We start from the raw sequence: 15,922 nt of genomic DNA on the forward strand, positions 1-15,922 counted from the left end.
ACTTTTGCCTGAAATAAGTGACATTTTCAAAAGTTGCTTTCAGGAAAACCACAGGATCAGAAGTGAATCACACTAACTGGCCACAGTAAGACGTACGTTTTCTCACTCTGTCCTGTACATGTTTTTTCATAATATTTTAGGTTAATGTGTAAAGTCTTTTTCTTCTTCTTTTTTCTTAATTCTATATATTCAGGTAAATAAATGTGTAGAAGGAACAACACTAAAAACATTCATATACAAATCAGTCTATTTCTGTTTAACAATCGTTCTACTTAATATAATGTTCCTGGGAGTGGTGTGAGTGTAAACACTGCATCTGCTGAGGTTCCGTTCTTCTGAATGAAATGTGCAAAAAAGGTCTTTGTGAGAACAACTGATGAGCAATGAATAATGAGTTCCTGTTTAGCTGTTTTGTGTGTCATACCATGTTGAACATTCCTGATGCTCTTTTCACAACATCTAACGTAAAAGATAATAATTGTGGTCGTAAATAAATTAACATTTGCATCTGCTGTCTTGTTCATCATCTTTTTGTCAATAACTGTAAGAAGGCAAAGTTTCACTTCTACTTTGTGTTACGGCCGAGAGGCCAGACCAGGTGAGAGGCCTCAAGTGCAGACACAGACAGAGGCAGATGAACTCTGATGTGAGATCAACAGCCAAAACTTCTACAAAACAAATTCTGTGATCACTGCTGTTTCATTGCCAGTTTTAGACCAAGACATGTTATACTGAACGCTTAGATGTTATGTCACATAATATACCTGCGCCTTTTTTTTTACCCTTTTTCCCCATGTAAGCAGTTATACATTACCCAATCCAATCATAGACTAATCATGGAATAACATACAGTGACGGCACAACTCAGCAATAAATACAGTAGATCAGAGACTGACCTTGTACTTGCATTACATGGAAGGACACTGTTGAAAATATATGTCAAGGACATAAATAAATCTATTAATAAGTCTGAAATAACTTTAGCAAAATATATGTTTCAAGTGTGAACTTACACGAATGTTGAGAGATCACATTAAATATTGCAAAATCTGCAGGATGTTTAACTCACACATTAGGACAGCACACCAAAGGCTCTGTTGAGAAGAAGATTCTCACGTTTCTGACGACACAGAAGGGGATGAATCATTTTGTAGCAGTTGGTCACAGGAAAACCACAAGAGGCAGGAAAAGTACTTCATCACATATTGAGGCCACAAAGCTACACATATAAAGAGCAGCTAATTAAAAGTACATATATGTGTGTTATATATACCAGCCACCACAGGGGGGCTAAATTAAGATTACTAGATTAATATGCTACAGTATCATTTCTGTTGCTTTAGCTGTTCCTCAGATGAAGGTCAATCAAGGTGCAGTGCACAAACTTGATCGTACAGTAGGGGTCTTAATTCCTAATGCTACTATGTAGCATTAGACAATATATACAATCAAGAAATTGTATATATTGTAACACAATTATTCCAGAGTTCAAATTTCAGACTATATTTTCATTTATATTAATTATAATTTCACAAATCATGTGACTGATTCAGATACCACAGTTTATAAATACACCAGTGGGCTCTGTGTCTGAAAGTCTCACTGGCCTCAAAAGATGTTGTGAAAAAGGAACTTCAGGCCGCTCGCGTGAGCATGAAATGTGCTGTGCATGCCCACATTGTCCTTCTTCTGGTTATATGCATACACCCAGAAACTGCTGATAATAATGTGGAAATAAACATCAGTCTATGAGAAAAAACAATTAATAATATTATAATAATATTTTGAGAAGAAAATGGTAAGTTTACCCACCAAAACTATTTAAATATGTTTAATGTCGTTATCCGCGACCCGGCCCCGGATAAGCCGAAGACGATGGATGGATGGATGTTTAATGTGTGAGGACTAGAAAAGTGGTTTACAAGACTTGTGCTGGCAAATGGTTTGGGGCTTTTAATACATTTTAGATCACTTTCACAGTTAACTGAAATTCTGAGCACTGAAAATAATATAGTTAAATTGGGCTACTGAGCCCTCAGAATAAAAGAAGTAGAAAAGATTCACATGATTGAGAATTGTTTGTGCAGACTTAGTGAAAGGAGTGTGGGAGTAAACAGAGCGAGGCCATAGACAGTAGCTCACATAGATAGATGCAACTTTAGGTGCATGAAACTATAGGTAACAGGTCAGGGAAGTGTGTGTGTGTGTGTGTGTGTGTGTGTGTGTGTATGTGTGTGTGTGCGCGCTTTCTTTATCCTAGAGAAAAAGAACACGCGACAAATACTGTGGCTTATTACCTGTGTTAGTTTATGTGTAATAACCAGGAACCAGAAATGGAAAATGAAAAACTACATATTTCTAATACATCTCACAGTGATACATCACACAAATGAAACCTAGAACCAGAAACATACATCTCTATTTACTGAATGTAAATTTCAGATCTTCCCCCTGTTGTTTTACTTCTGTTGCCTGTGTGGATACAAAGTATCATCATCACTAAATGTTTTATGTCACATGATTATGTTACTACTACTAGGCAAACTGTAGCAGCTGTGCAGTGCAGCAACCAGCTACAGTACATTATTCTTCCTGTATTTTTTCATCATCATAATCTTTGGCCTAAAATGGTCTTGTGTGCTGACCTAAAAACTGCAGCTGGTTGGTGGGCTGGGGGTCAATTGTATGTTGCCTATTTTTACAAGCCTGTGTGCAGTCACAGCACGTAACAAAAGACTAACTGCTAATGTTATTGTCACAACTCAGAGTAGTAGAGCATCATCTACACAAATTTATATACTGGAGTTGTATTATATGGATACATTCGAAGTACTAAACAGCTTTATTAAGTTGTGCAATAACAGACAGGGTACAGATAAGATTAAGGGGAGATGTATTTCATAGCCCTCAGTAAGGATAGAGATTCCTCTAGATTCCGCTTATTAAAAATACTAAAGCTGAAATCATCATCATGTCAGTTATCTTTAAATAGAAAAAAAATCTACAACAATTCAAGCTCAAGGTTTTTTGCAAGATTGCATCTATTACCTGTCACACTTTTCTCACTTTGACATGATTTAGATCATTTTAGACATTTTACTAACAACGTCACCAAACATGTTTCACTGTGTTTCAGTGTGCATTCAGCGTGCTGTATATCGTGTCCTGTGAATCTGGTGGATCTGTTGCTTCAGAGATGGTGGCGTACACATGGTAAATGTCAGACTAGAAGAGAAAGAGTAATGTCCTTTTAGTCATTAGCATTGATTAAGATGAGAAGCGGACATATTTATTACTACACCAGGTCTAACTTACATCTTCATTTTTTGTCTGCTCCAAGTTTAGTTTCTCTCCTGAAAGAGAACAACATTGAAAAATTATTTCTTTCAGTCAGGATTAAAACACACACACACACACACACACACAAGTGCAAGACAACATGTAGTCCAGTGGGTTCACAAAGTTTGTCTTGTAACTGTATATGTCATAGTGTTCTTCTAAATTTGGACATTTTAAAGACTCTTTAGTGGTCAAATAGCTTTCCTTATCACAAGGTAGTAAAATGTTATCAAAGCCAAAGCTCCCTTGTCATACACTGGAAAAAATCAACTATGTTACTGAAAGTTAGTCAGCAGTAATAACTAAATATGCTATAGATATGAAATAAAGATTTGAGCATATTAACAATATTACTGTTAAACAGTCATCATGTTATTGTGTTACTTTCAGAAACAACTAATGGTACACATAAATAATTACTCCATGTACTAGGGCTGTGCGATATGACCAAAATCTCATATCCCGATATAAGATATTTATCGTTCCAACAACGATATATATCACAAAAATCTCAACAGGATCTTGAGCTTTATTGTGAAATGTTTATGTGGAAAATAAACAAGCAGATGACAGAACCACGCAATGGTTTTACCATCGTTGTTGCTAACGTCAACGCATAAAAACAGTCGCTTGATCGTCTGTAGTGTGGTTATATTAAATATAAGCAAAAGAGAGAAATTCTACAGTTAACATCAAAACAATGAAAAAATATTGCCATAAACAGATTATTTTGCGACACCACGAAACAAATGATAGTGTAATATGCAATGATAGACGTTTTCATATCATTATCCAATATATATCGTTATATCGAACAGCCCTACCATGTACAACAATTTCACCATCTTATTACTAGAGGCAAAACACAGCTTACTAGTAAGACAGTTGTCATCAGGTACTGAAGTGATCACACTGGAGCCTCCATCATTACCTGCAGGTAACTTAACACAACAGGGAAAAATCAACTTTATGTCCTCGGTATTTAAATTGATTGTTTTAATTAAGAGTATTTTTATTTGACTGAAACATTTTGTTTACCATTCTTCCCTGGTTCATTTTAGTCATTGATATAAAATCACCTGTAACAAAAGAAAAACTCAACAAAATAAAAACCATAATACATGGATTGATAGTTTTGTAATGCTGCCTGACAGCTAAATGTATACGATACCTGGTGATGTTGCCTTTGTCCTACACATAAATAAAGAAAATGTTTTTAAAAAAAAAATTGAAAAAGCTGTATGCATTACATTACACAAGAAAAAAGTGTGTTTGTTGTAGAGAATTAGAAAAAAATATTATGAGACATATTTATTAGGCGTCCTGCCCTCAAGCAAGGCATTTGATTCACCACTGCTCCAGTGATTCTGTTCACTGGATAAATAAGAAAAGGTCTGAAGTAAATAAGACCAACTTCTGGTTGTCTGAATGATGACAGGAAAACAACTTATTAAGGTTTGCTGAGAAAATATTCCTTACCTGCTTTGAGAACATGTTTCTGAAAAGGTAGTGGCAAAGAAATGTCTGATCAGCATCTGATTAGCTTTAAAGTCACAGGTTCATTTACAACTATGAAACTGATAACATTTTTTACACGTGTATAAATTAGGCATGATGAACTTTTTCTGCTTGAACTTTTTTTCTTCTTCAGAATAAGATGATCTTTTTAATGTACAATTATTATTATTATATATTTAATGCAGCTATGAAAAATGTATCACTATATTACAAAAAGTTCATGAGTTCCAGGTTCTCAAAGTGGGGGTGAATCCCTGTGAGCCCTCACAATGTTGTACTATAACTACAGGAAATAGCCACATTGATTTTTTTCAGAACAAATTTTTCATTTGCTTGTTCATGGCATAGATGAAGTGAAATAATCATTGGTACCATGGGCTTTTTATCTGTTTTCTGATCATTCAAAATATATTTTTTTAAAATGCATATTTTGGTTAAACTTTCAATGGTAATATTATCTTATTTTTGGTTGACAGGCAGATTCTATCTCTAAAAAACATAAACATAAAAAGTTGTATGCTTTCATATGTGCCCTCACCACTTCTTCTTTTGAACGTGAGAAGCCCCAGCACCAGTAAGATGACACCCATGGTTACTCCCAATCCAGTCACAGCTACTGCCAACTTCCATATCGATGCTTCTGCTTTGAAAGCCAAACAAGAGTTTCACTTCTAACTCAAAACCAAAACAATTAAAAGTAGACACAGTTGGTCCAGCCAAACTGCTTAAAAAAAACTGTGAGACATTAATACATTATTATTATTTTTATTAATTCTATTAATAACCATAATGGCATGTACAAAGTGAAAGAGCTGAAGACATTGTTGTTTACCTACATGATTGTAATATTTTTGAAGACGAGTTTACTCTACTGTCAGGCTGATCCACTAAAATGAAACAGAAACATTGAGAAGTTGTGAAACTCATGTGATAACATCTTTTAAATGTCATTTTTCTTTCAGTTCTTTTAAAAGCAGAGGTCACACTAATAGCAGTTTAGGATAAGCAATAACTGATCCTTTAGGATATAAATATATGATAAATATTATAATGTTATATACACTATATCACCAAAAGTTTTATTTATATTGTGTTAAATTGCAACAAGAGTACCTCTATAGGATGCCCCTAATCTAGACATGAAATCTCCTCGCTACTGAATATTCCACAGTCTGTTCGTGGTATTATAACAAAATGGAAACAACTGGGAATGACAGCAAAGTGGTAGGTAACATAAAATCAGAAATTTGGGTCAGCAAATGCTCCCCCTGTGCTGTGTGCAGTTTGTGTAGTTTTGTTTCCCCTTGTCTCGTTAGGTCTGAGTTGTCCCAGCTGTGTTTCAACCTGTTCCCCATCCCACAGCCATCCCCATCCTCGTGTGGCTGTGGCTCAGGTGGTAGAGCAGATCAGCTACTGATTGGAAGGTTGGTGGTTCGATTCCTGGCTCCTCCAGTCTGCATGCCAAATATCCTTGGCCAAGATACTAACCCCAAGTTGCCCTCGGATGCATTCATCGGAGTATGAATGTAGTTTAGTTTGGACTTGAGTTTAGAAGTGCTTGTGTGAATGAGGCATGTTGTATAGAGCGCTTTGAGTACTCCGGGAGAGTAGAGAAGCGCTATATAAGAATCAGTCCATTTACTTTCATTATCCTTCTGTATTTTAAGTCCTTTGGCTTCCTCTGTTCAGGGTCATGTCATCTGTTGGCTTCTGTGCCATGTCTCATGTTCCAGGTATCTTTGTATCCAGACCAAGTTTCATGTTTAGGGTTTTTCATGTTTATTTTTAGTTTCCCAGTTTAGGTTATGGTTTATTCCTGTCTTTGTTTGCCTTGCTTTGTATTTTTCCATCAGCCATATTAAACAGCTCACTTTTTGTTAATTCAAGTTTTGTTCCACGTTCCTTTGTGTTTGCATTTGGGTCCACTATACATTTTGAAAATTTTCATTCTTCTATCTTTGTGAGAACAGTTTGTGGATGTCCCCTTCCTGTTCCAACATGACCATGACCATAAAGATTTGGATGGGTGAGTTTGGTTTGGAATAACTTGACTGGCCTGCACAGAGTCTTGAACCTAAACCTGACTGAACACCTTTGGGATGAATTAAAGTAGAGATTCCAGGCGGGCCTTCTTGTCCAGCAGAAGTGTCCGAGCTCAAAATGTGCTAATGGAAGGATGGAAGTTCCCATAAATACGTCATGGCAGAAAGCTTTCCTAAAGAGTTAAAGCTGTTATGGCTGCAAACAGTGGGCCAACTTCATTTTAAACCCTATGGTGTGAAAAATCACTCCACAGGATTTAAAATGATTAAGAATGGGATGGCACTCCAGTTCATATGCATGTGAACGCACTTTTGGTAATCACAAAAAGTTAATTCTGTTAATGTTGATGTAACGTTTTCAGTGGGAGAAACGTTTTATCACTCATTCAAATGACCCTGTATAATGACTGAAAACAGCGCCACTGACTAACAATGTGCCGTGAGATAAGTTTCACTTTTGATAATATAGTGTATGTTACCATTTTGTTTAAAAAGAAAAAATAGATACCTGAGGTAGCAGTGGCACGGGTGGAAGTATGAGACCAAGTAAAAGTTGGACCTGGTGAAAAACTTTTTACTTTTGAAATAACAGATAAAACAGATGACTTTTATAATATTTTTTTTATATATGTACAGTTTAACTGCACATTGTCTTACCTTTGACTGTAGTAATAGTCATTGTAGCATTAGTCTTGTATGAATCTGTTTAGAAAAAAAATATTTGGATCAAAATTTCAAAAAGCTGACTGAGGTTGTTAGGTTCAGTGTATTTGCACAGTTAGTTTGAAATAACATATACTGCAATAGTTGATTCATGTGTTAGCTTATTTTTTTGAGTTGGTTTGCATTAATGTAGAAATATATTTGTATACAATATTTTACAATTCTACTGTCCCTGCAGTTACCTGAAGGAGAATTCACAGACGTGGTAGGACTGGAAGCACTAGGAGTACTGAGACTCGAATCTGTTTCAAAAAATGCACAAAAAATGAGTTTCTTTAAAGAAGTTGTGTGTGTGAGATGATGTTCTGGGTTATATTTCGATGTATTGTATTTCCTACCTGTGGCCAGACTAAATGGCATTTTTGCGCTGGTCATTCTTGATTCTCTTCCCACAATAACTACAGTTTAAAAAAAGAACTATGATCATGAATATTCAAAATAAAGAATATTAAACACACAAAATATCTACAGATAAAACATATCTGGTCATTTGCATCAGTGTTGGAGGGTTTGTGACCAAGGGCCAGCAAAATTAGTAACTTCATTTCAACATCAGCTATAGCCCTGGTTACAAAGTACTGCCATTTATTTAAGATGCTGAACATGGTGAATATTTACTGTTCCTGATGAACATCAGAATTTTAGAGTTAGAGTTGAGATTTTTTTTACATTCTCAGAATTGAATCAGACATAAATAAAACAAGGACATTTCAATTTATCTTCACATTATTGATGCACTCGGTCTCACCTGTTGTACTGTCTCGTGAGGTTCTATACTGAGTTGTTTTGACAGGAGTGTTCACACCAGTTGTAGGGTTTAGATTAAGAGTACCCAATCCTTTAAGATAGAAAAATATCAAATAAATACTATAATGTCACATATGTTACTATTCTCTGTAAAGAAATTCCTGCTTCTTTTTTTTCATTACATTATTCAACCCAAGTAAAGGGAATGAAATGCGAAGTATTTGAATTGTTACACATTGTTTCAGTCTTCAGAATATTTAGTTTGCAAAATAATATATAACAGAAAAATTAAATGTCTAATTTTTAATTTGGGCAGATTTACATTATCACAGAAAAAATATTTACTACTTTACTAACACCACAGCAGTAATTTATTTACCTGTTATTGAGTTCACTGAAGTGGAAGTTGAAGCACTGAGTTTGCTGAGACTTGATTCTGTTTCATAAATGGACAATAAAATGTTAAATACATTTAAAAGAAGTGATGTGTGATGATGCTCTGGGTTGTTAGTTAAGTGTACTGCATGTCCTACCTGTGGTCATGCTGCTCTGGGTCATGATAGATGACGGTTTGTTGATCTTTGGTAATTCACTTTCCAGAATAGCTACAGTAAAAGGAAATGGGTTTGTGTACAAATAAAGGTTTTGTTATTTATGCAATCAATTCAAAAGTGATTGAAACATTTTGAAAACACATTTACTATTTTATTAAATGTCACATCTGTCCCAATGGCAGTGTCAGGTGGCCCTGAGATAATGAATACAAACAAGTTTAGGCATTAAGGCAAAATTTTACTTGAGATGTTTAGTGAAATGTGAAATGCTAACAAAATGTGTTCTGTTTAAATTGCTCCCTTTAAGTCCTGTTCTGATAACTTTCACTTGATTTTATAAAGGACAATCTGATGAATTGTGAAAACATACTTGTACACTGTAGACTCTTCTGCTAATGAAAGTTTTTTGTTCACCTAAATACAATATCAAATTTATTTTAGGTATAAAAAAATTTGACCAACTGTAAATGTGGAGAAAAATGTTTTAGCTATCTTTCAATTCTGTCCTTCTTATTTTATTTATTTATTCTTTAGACACAATTATAGTTTTTAAAAAAGTAACCTTTCAACAAATCTTTCAAAGGTTGGCATATTTTGAAAGTTTATTGGTTTGTTTGCCTAACAAACTAAGTATCATGAGCAGGGTCATGTGTACTCCCACACTCAGATACTAGAGTTGCATCAGGAAGTGTTTCCAGTTATAGAAATTCATCCCACACCAAAAATGTTACTTTTAACCTCATAAGGTGTATTGTATTGTAATTTGGTAGTCAGAAAAATTCCAATTGCCTAAATTCAGTACTTAATAAATGTAACAATAATGACAACAATAAATGAATCCACAATGATTGTTAACACACAAAGACATGTGAACAGGTCATGTTAACAACCTGGAAAGTGGTGGCTGCATATTGTTGTGGTTTACACATTCACCTACGAATAGATGCCCAGATACCCTCCTCTCCCAGGAGAAGATACAGTGGCTTGCAAAAGTATTCGGCCCCCTTGAACTTTTCCACATTTTGTCACATTACAGCCACAAACGTGATTCAATTTTATTGGAATTCCACGTGAAAGACCAATACAAAGTGGTGTACACGTGAGAAGTGGAACGAAAATCATACATGATTCCAAACATTTTTTACAAATAAAAAACTGCAAAGTGGGGTGTGCGTAATTATTCAGCCCCCTGAGTCAATACTTTGTAGAACCACCTTTTGCTGCAATTACAGCTGCCAGTCTTTTAGGGTTTGTCTCTACCAGCTTTGCACATCTAGAGACTGAAATCCTTGCCCATTCTTCTTGGCAAAACAGCTCCAGCTCAGTCAGATTAGATGGACAGCGTTTGTGAACAGCAGTTTTCAGATCTTGCCACAGATTCTCGATTGGATTTAGATCTGGACTTTGACTGGGCCATTCTAACACATGGATATGTTTTGTTTTAAACCACTCCATTGTTGCCCTGGCTTTATGTTTAGTGTCGTTGTCCTGCTGGAAGGTGAACCTCCGCCCCAGTCTCAAGTCTTTTGCAGACTCCAAGAGGTTTTCTTCCAAGATTGCCCTGTATTTGGCTCCATCCATCTTCCCATCAACTCTGACCAGCTTCCCTGTCCCTGCTGAAGAGAAGCACCCCCAGAGCCTGATGCTGCCACCACCATATTCAACAGTGAGGATGGTGTGTTCAGAGTGATGTGCAGTGTTAGTTTTCCACCACACATAGCGTTTTGCATTTTGGCCAAAAAGTTACATTTTGGTCTCATCTGACCAGAGCGCCTTCTTCCACATGTTTGCTGTGTCCCCCACATGGCTTGTGGCAAACTGCAAACAGGACTTCTTATGGTTTTCTGTTAACAATGGCTTTCTTCTTGCCACTCTTCCATAAAGGCCAACTTTGTGCAGTGCACGACTAATAGTTGTCCTATGGACAGATTCCCCCACCTGAGCTGTAGATCTCTGCAGCTCGTCCAGAGTCGCCATGGGCCTCTTGGCTGCATTTCTGATCAGCGCTCTCCTTGTTCGGCCTGTGAGTTTAGGTGGACGGCCTTGTCCTGGTAGGTTTACAGTTGTGCCATACTCCTTCCATTTCTGAATGATTGCTTGAACAGTGCTCCGTGGGATGTTCAAGGCTTGGGGAATCTTGTTGTAGCCTAAGCCTGCTTTAAATTTCTCAATAACTTTATCCCTGACCTGTCTGACGTGTTCTTTGGACTTCATGGTGTTGTTGCTCCCAATATTCTCTTAGACAACCTCTGAGGCCGTCACAGAGCAGCTGTATTTGTACTGACATTAGATTACACACAGGCGCACTCTATTTAGTCATTAGCACTCATCAGGCAATGTCTATGGGCAACTGACTGCACTCAGACCAAAGGGGGCTGAATAATTACGCACACCCCACTTTGCAGTTATTTATTTGTAAAAAATGTTTGGAATCATGTATGATTTTCGTCCCACTTCTCACGTGTACACCACTTTGTGTTGGTCTTTCACGTGGAATTCCAATAAAATTGATTCATGTTTGTGGCTGTAATGTGACAAAATGTGGGAAAGTTCAAGGGGGCCAAATACTTTTGCAAGCCACTGTACAAATCCCTTTGAGGATGTGTCAGGAAGAGTATCCAGTGTAAAAACTACCCACTGTGCCACCCACTTCTACTGTAAGCATGTTAATATACTGACAATACCATCAAAGCTCAACTCTTCCTACGTTCCAAGAGACTGTTAATCTGGATCTATTCTTTTTCACATCTAAGGTCGTGGCCAGTGAAATGAAATGAAATCTTGCGAGTAACAACTAAAAAACATTTTTAGAGAAAAATACTTTGTATACTTTTATTTTAGTCATTTTCATCATTTTAATTAATTAAAGTAGCATCTGTGCTATAAAGTCTGTTTATCTTCGACTTACCTGTTAAGTTGTATCGATCACTGCGAGGAGACAAAGACCTGGGTTCCCTTTTCAAAGTGTAATCACAGCTGGCATCTTTTTGTTGAACAAAATGTAGATGTCTCAAAAAATCATCAATTGAGACATAAAACTGGCAGAACCTCTGTTTGTTTTTTGTCCTGCTATTCTTCCCGACAGCTGCTGTGAGGACTAGACGACTTGCTTCTCCAAAGTACAGATTACATCTTGTATCATCTTTTACAGATCCAGGCAGAGAGCAAACAAACCGAACATGTTCCCCATTAAAATGCTGCACAGTCATCTGTGGTGTTTGACCTACATGAAGATTAATGGAGTCCCATTAATATACAAGAATATTGTATGTTTTACCAGCACAACAATAACAATACTGGTGTTCATAAAAGCTGAACTGCAACACATTTTGTAATTAACTGTAACTGGTCATGTTTAGATTCCTGCGTGCTGTCTTTGGTGGTGTAAGAAAATATGTAAGAACAACACTCCTAAAAAAGTTTTGTGAAAGAAAACATGAAGCTTTATAAAGATAATAATGTCTAACACACTGTATGATAACTTATCCAATCACAGGAAGAGCAGTCTCTCACTTTGTATGGTGATGGAGGATGGTTCACTGTCAGCAGACGTTGAATTAAGGTCTCCAGTGTAAAAACATCTCACTTTAACTTCAGCAGGTGAACTGTGATGTGACATTAACAGCAGTTCTGTTGCAGTGAAATTCTGCCGGCATGAGAAAGATTTGGAAGTACTTTTGCTCATCGTGTAGAAAAAACACTGATGAACTGAAACAGATGTTGGTGCCTGACAGTGCAACGTGACCGAGTCAGTCTCTGAGATCACCTCTGTGTTCACTGTCAGCGTTGGTGGAAGAAGAGCTGAAAAATCAGAGGTAAAGAAATGTTTTATCTAATAGGTAATTTTTGGTTTTAATAAAAAACAAATATGCAGTCAAAGAAAATCTTTGTGAAAAGTAGAACATCAGGGACTCACCTTGTGCTTGAATTTCATGAACGAAAGCTGTTGGAAAGAAAGTCTGTCAACAACGTACTGGAGGCATGTATGACTCATTAATACAACAAACTGTCTTTTCGAGATCACAGGGAATCGTCCTGCTGAGGAAGTTTTAGTTTTTGATTCCACATGTTAGTTTATCAGTTAAAAATATAAACAAGGAAGCACCAAAAGACACAAAACTGGTTACAAGAGGTTTAACTTACACATGAGGATGACTAACAGAAGGTGTCCAGCCATGATGAAGAGGATTACTGTGACTGTGTAGAACACATTTGAAAGTCTGACTTTGTAAAGGTTGATGTTCCAGTTTAAGGAACTTCACAGGAAAACCACAGCAACAATGAACGCTTTTACACAGCGGAGCAAATGAACATGAACAGCCCTTTGAAACTACTTATGAGTTTTATTTAGATCAAAGAACAAGAAAGGAAGTGAAATAAAGACAAGCATGAGTACATTTGTGTCATTTCTGTTGCTATGGGCTTAGTTTCCCAGATGTCTGTGTGCAGTGGCGGTCCTAGCCTGTTTGGCGCCCTGGGCCAACACTCCCTCTGCCCCCCCCCTCCTCCACACACACACACAGACAAAACATATTAAGGATTGTACATTAACATAAAGCTGTTGTACACACACACACACATATGAAGAGAGAGAGAGTATGCATAGTATGCAAACGGCTACCAAACAGCCATCATAATTCGTCATACAATGAGAACAGGACAAATCAACAATTGACAAGGACTAATTAATATTAAAATCTGTAACATAATGTATTGTTTGAAGTTTAGTCTGTTACTGTTACTATTTTTACCATTTCTTCTTGCAGCAACTGTAACCCACATAATTTCCTTAGGGGTTAATAAAGTATTCTGATTCTGATTGTTTCAGGATGACCTGCCATTATCCAATGACACATCTGCTTACCTGTAGCTTTTGCTCGTTTCTCCTCCTCTTCTTTTCTATTTTTTTCTAAACTGAGGACCTGATGGCTTTGAACTTTTCTTGTCCATCTTCCATTGGTTTTAATTTTGCACTCCAGTATGAACACCCATCCCTCAACCCAAGGATCACCACAACATGATCTAACACACCTAAACCTTAGTTCACAGATTCACTTTGTCTAGGGTGCATTTCTGAGATTTCACACAACCCAGGATTCAAATCATGGACTTGGATTTACAACATTATAAATGAAATACGCTCTATTTGGAAGCAGCCGGCCCCCCTCCCCTTTCGACGGGTTGTGTGTGAGACTTTAAATCATCAAACTGTAAATTTTAAATTTTAAATTGTTATTGATCCCTTTATCCCGAGTCCTAAAGTGTATATTTATTTTCTTACTCTTCTTATATATATTGTTTGTTTACTTGCACTGCTGTAACTGGAGCCTCGTCATCTCGTCTCTCTATATACTGGACTGTATGTAGCGGAGATGACAATAAAGTTTACTTTGGCTTCAGCAGCGAGCAGGCGCACCGAGGGCTCTCGCGCTCACTTTTCGTGTATAGAATTTCGAAAAAACATCGGCGCAAATTATAAGTCTGTATCATAATGTCTGGTGTTTTCGTGTTTGTTGGTTTGTTTTTATTTTGTTTTATTTTGCGAGTTGGTTATTAGATGCTGCTCCAGCCGGTCAGAGAATCCCCCGCCGCCCCGCCTTCTCCTCTCTGCGCCACAACAGAGGGGCAGCCGCGCCACTGTCCCAGTAAGAGCTGAGGAGAGTCCCAGATGAGGGTTCACTCAGCAGCCGCGGAGCAGAAGCCAGGGGGAGTTGCAGTGACGCGCCCGTGAGCTCCGCCGGCAGCCAGCTGTGCCTGAGTGACCGAGCCCCAGGCCGAGAGGCCGGGGGCACCCCACCTCCGAAGTGGCCCGAGCGAGCCCCAGGCTCCAGGCCCCGATAAGCGGCCGCCAAGGAGTGAGCCGGTGTGTACCCGGACGCCCACCCCCAGACACAAAGAACCACCAACGCACCGACACCTGAGGGAGTCCGCCACTGGCAGGGGAAGAGCTCAAGAGTTTTAATAACAGGGACACTGTTATGTTTACATACACTGCTAAGATGGTGAAGGGTTGCTTTACAAGAGGGGACTGAATATGAACATATACTCAGTTACCAGTAGGGGGCTCTGTGACTAAGAATGATGGAAGGAGAGAAGAAGTGAAGTGTATGGTGAGATGTAAAATGGCGAACTAGTGCTGAATATATACGTTCCATTACAAACCAAGCCGTCTCCGTTCTTCTGTCGAAACACCACAAATTGGCGACGAGGATGAGTGCATCAGTTCCGAGTCCACCGTCTTTCCTTCCACATGTGGGTGAGCCGCCGATTCCATTTACTACATGGCGGAAAATATTCGACAATTACATGCTAGTAATCAATGCCACGGGAGACGCATGGCCGGATGCTAGGAAACGCGCTGTTTTGCTACACTGCTTGGGCCCGGAGGGACAGCGGTTATTCTACACGCTACCGGAGCAAGGTGATACATATGCTGACGCCATGAGCACACTGGAGAAGCACTTTGTGCCGAAAGTGAATGTCGTGGCGTGCCGTCATACATTCAGACAGCGTATGCAACGAGCGGATGAGACTGTTTCTCAGTATGTGGTGGCTCTGAGAGCATTAGCTTCATCTTGTAACTTTGGACAAATGGAAAGTGAAATGATAAGAGATCAGTTGATCTCCAATGCTCATCTCAGCGCTGTGAAAGACAAACTGTTACTGGAGGATGAACTCACACTGGATAAGGCTCTAACTATTGCGAGCCAGGTAGAAGCAGCAGTCAAAAACGCTACTCTACTCTCCACACCCGGCTCGTGTCCGACCGCGCCTGTTCAGACAGTTGACGCGGCAAATTCCCACTCTCACCAGAGGAGAGGACCTCGCCCTGCTAAAGGCTGCACTCCAGACCAACGCAAACGGGGAGGTTCGAAGCAGCTGCAGCGGAAGTGCTTCAGGTGTGGTTCTCACAGGCACTTAGCTAATGATAAAAACTGCCCGGCTGCTTCTTCAAAATGCAACAACTGCAGGAAAAAGGGACATTTTGCCAAGGTGTGT

At 38.3% G+C, this 15,922-nt stretch overlaps 1 protein-coding gene across 6 annotated transcripts; it reads right to left on the reverse strand.

The window, feature by feature from the left end:
- Positions 1-739: 739 nt before the first annotated feature.
- Positions 740-13,349, reverse strand: LOC120731525. 6 transcript variants are annotated; one of them, XM_040028561.1, is made up of 19 exons: positions 13,067-13,346; positions 12,840-12,866; positions 12,437-12,724; positions 11,832-12,146; positions 8,903-8,974; positions 8,749-8,805; positions 8,371-8,460; positions 7,961-8,020; positions 7,805-7,864; positions 7,557-7,601; positions 7,408-7,476; positions 5,694-5,744; positions 5,396-5,500; positions 4,819-4,837; positions 4,511-4,530; positions 4,378-4,418; positions 4,214-4,280; positions 3,316-3,353; positions 740-3,225 (listed from the first exon to the last, which is right to left on the reverse strand). In XM_040028561.1, the coding sequence occupies exons 1-19, from the start codon at positions 13,098-13,100 to the stop codon at positions 3,133-3,135; spliced, it is 1,551 nt and encodes a 516-aa protein (XP_039884495.1). In that variant the 5' UTR covers positions 13,101-13,346; the 3' UTR covers positions 740-3,132. The 6 variants fall into 6 exon arrangements, 5 of the variants coding, with proteins under 5 accessions (XP_039884495.1, XP_039884496.1, XP_039884497.1 ...); XM_040028562.1 differs by having other exon boundaries at positions 8,749-8,809; positions 8,922-8,974; positions 13,067-13,345; XM_040028563.1 differs by having other exon boundaries at positions 7,408-7,458; positions 13,067-13,345.
- Positions 13,350-15,922: the final 2,573 nt, after the last annotated feature.

The sequence above is a fragment of the Simochromis diagramma genome, unplaced genomic scaffold (genome assembly GCF_900408965.1).
Source record: "Simochromis diagramma unplaced genomic scaffold, fSimDia1.1 OVJJ01000483.1, whole genome shotgun sequence".
Taxonomy (NCBI): Eukaryota; Metazoa; Chordata; class Actinopteri; order Cichliformes; family Cichlidae; genus Simochromis; species Simochromis diagramma.

Bases quoted from the DNA above. Each gene is read 5' to 3' on its own strand.
- LOC120731525 (XM_040028561.1), bottom strand. From the start codon at position 13,100: ATGGCTGGACACCTTCTGTTAGTCATCCTCATGT. The intron at 12,147-12,436 runs GTGAGAGACTGC...ATCTTCATGTAG, and splicing joins ATCCTCCATCACCATACAAA to GTCAAACACCACAGATGACT. The intron at 8,806-8,902 runs GTAGGACATGCA...TTTATGAAACAG, and splicing joins CCAGAGCAGCATGACCACAG to AATCAAGTCTCAGCAAACTC.